We start from the raw sequence: 1157 nt of genomic DNA on the forward strand, positions 1-1157 counted from the left end.
CATCAAATATCTAAACTACTTCATTTATTTTAATTTAAATTATTTCAATATGCTCATTCTAGATATGATAAATATCTCCTTTAACCCCAAATATTTAATAATCTAACAATTAATAAGCTTTTTTATAATCAAAAACCAGACTTTAAAGTTTAATCAATTATTCATAGCTGTTTGGTTTAAACAATATTGTTGTGAATTCTCTGTCAACTGATTTATCATCAATTTATTTTTTAATATCTAAATGGTAAATAAAATAAATTTATTTATAAATCATTATATAAAAATAAATTTAATTTACTTTATTGGTATACATGAAATATAGCAGGGAAGCAAGGAATAAGAGAACTAAGGCTTATCTAAGAAATATTTTATTTTGGTATTGATTCAGATAAGATTTATGAATAAAATTGGCATGAAATGGTAGATATTTAAAAATTTTATTTCTTATCAACTAAAATGTACATTTTATTGTCATTTATCTAACTAATTTATGCACAAATACCAAAATTATAGTTTTCTAATTAGCATGGTTGAAGTTTTATATCATATGGTATAGCCCAGTAATCTTTATCAATTCCGATAACAGGATAAAGATGGGCAGTTTTGTTGATTTTATTTCTTTTATTTAGAAAACTTTACAAAATTTAATCATGACATTTAGATATTACACTAGGTTAGAGAAAGTTAATATTTTTACCAATGGCTTGCTTATTATTTAATATTTTTACTATTTTTTCAAAGTTATTGGAAACTTTAACAATTTGGCCAATATTCTCAGAAAGACTCATAAAAACGAACCCCTTTGTTTCATCTACTGCATAAGTTTATTTCATTTAATTATGCGTCTATATATTACTTTATTTAACTCTTTTGTATTACTTGCTTAAGTCATTACCTATTAACAAATAATTTTCATAAATCTCAATTAAAAATTCTAATTGCTGACTATAAATTTTTTTTTAAATCATGTGAATAATATTTTAACAAATATCTTTTCTTTGTTTGTAAATCTTTAAGAGGTTTTTATTCATAGCCTTGATATCAATAAAGTCATTGCTTATAGAAAGCAAAGTTTATTTTTTTTGTTGCAAAAAACATTTAATCTGGTTAAAACATTAATTGATTATTTCATCAAATTCTATCATTTCTATAAACTC

General features: G+C 22.0%; 1 protein-coding gene across 1 annotated transcript; it reads right to left on the minus strand. All coding sequences in view use genetic code 6, as the record gives it.

Annotated features, from left to right (window-relative positions):
• Window positions 1-298: 298 nt before the first annotated feature.
• TTHERM_01775730 (hypothetical protein) lies at window positions 299-833 on the minus strand (the record flags this gene model as incomplete). The annotated part of the gene is made up of 1 exon (XM_001012367.3): window positions 299-833. A coding segment is annotated over one exon (535 nt), but the record flags the coding sequence as incomplete, so codon positions are not given.
• Window positions 834-1157: the final 324 nt, after the last annotated feature.

The sequence above is a fragment of the Tetrahymena thermophila genome (genome assembly GCF_000189635.1).
Source record: "Tetrahymena thermophila SB210 genomic scaffold scf_8254714, whole genome shotgun sequence".
NCBI classification, from domain to species: Eukaryota; Ciliophora; class Oligohymenophorea; order Hymenostomatida; family Tetrahymenidae; genus Tetrahymena; species Tetrahymena thermophila.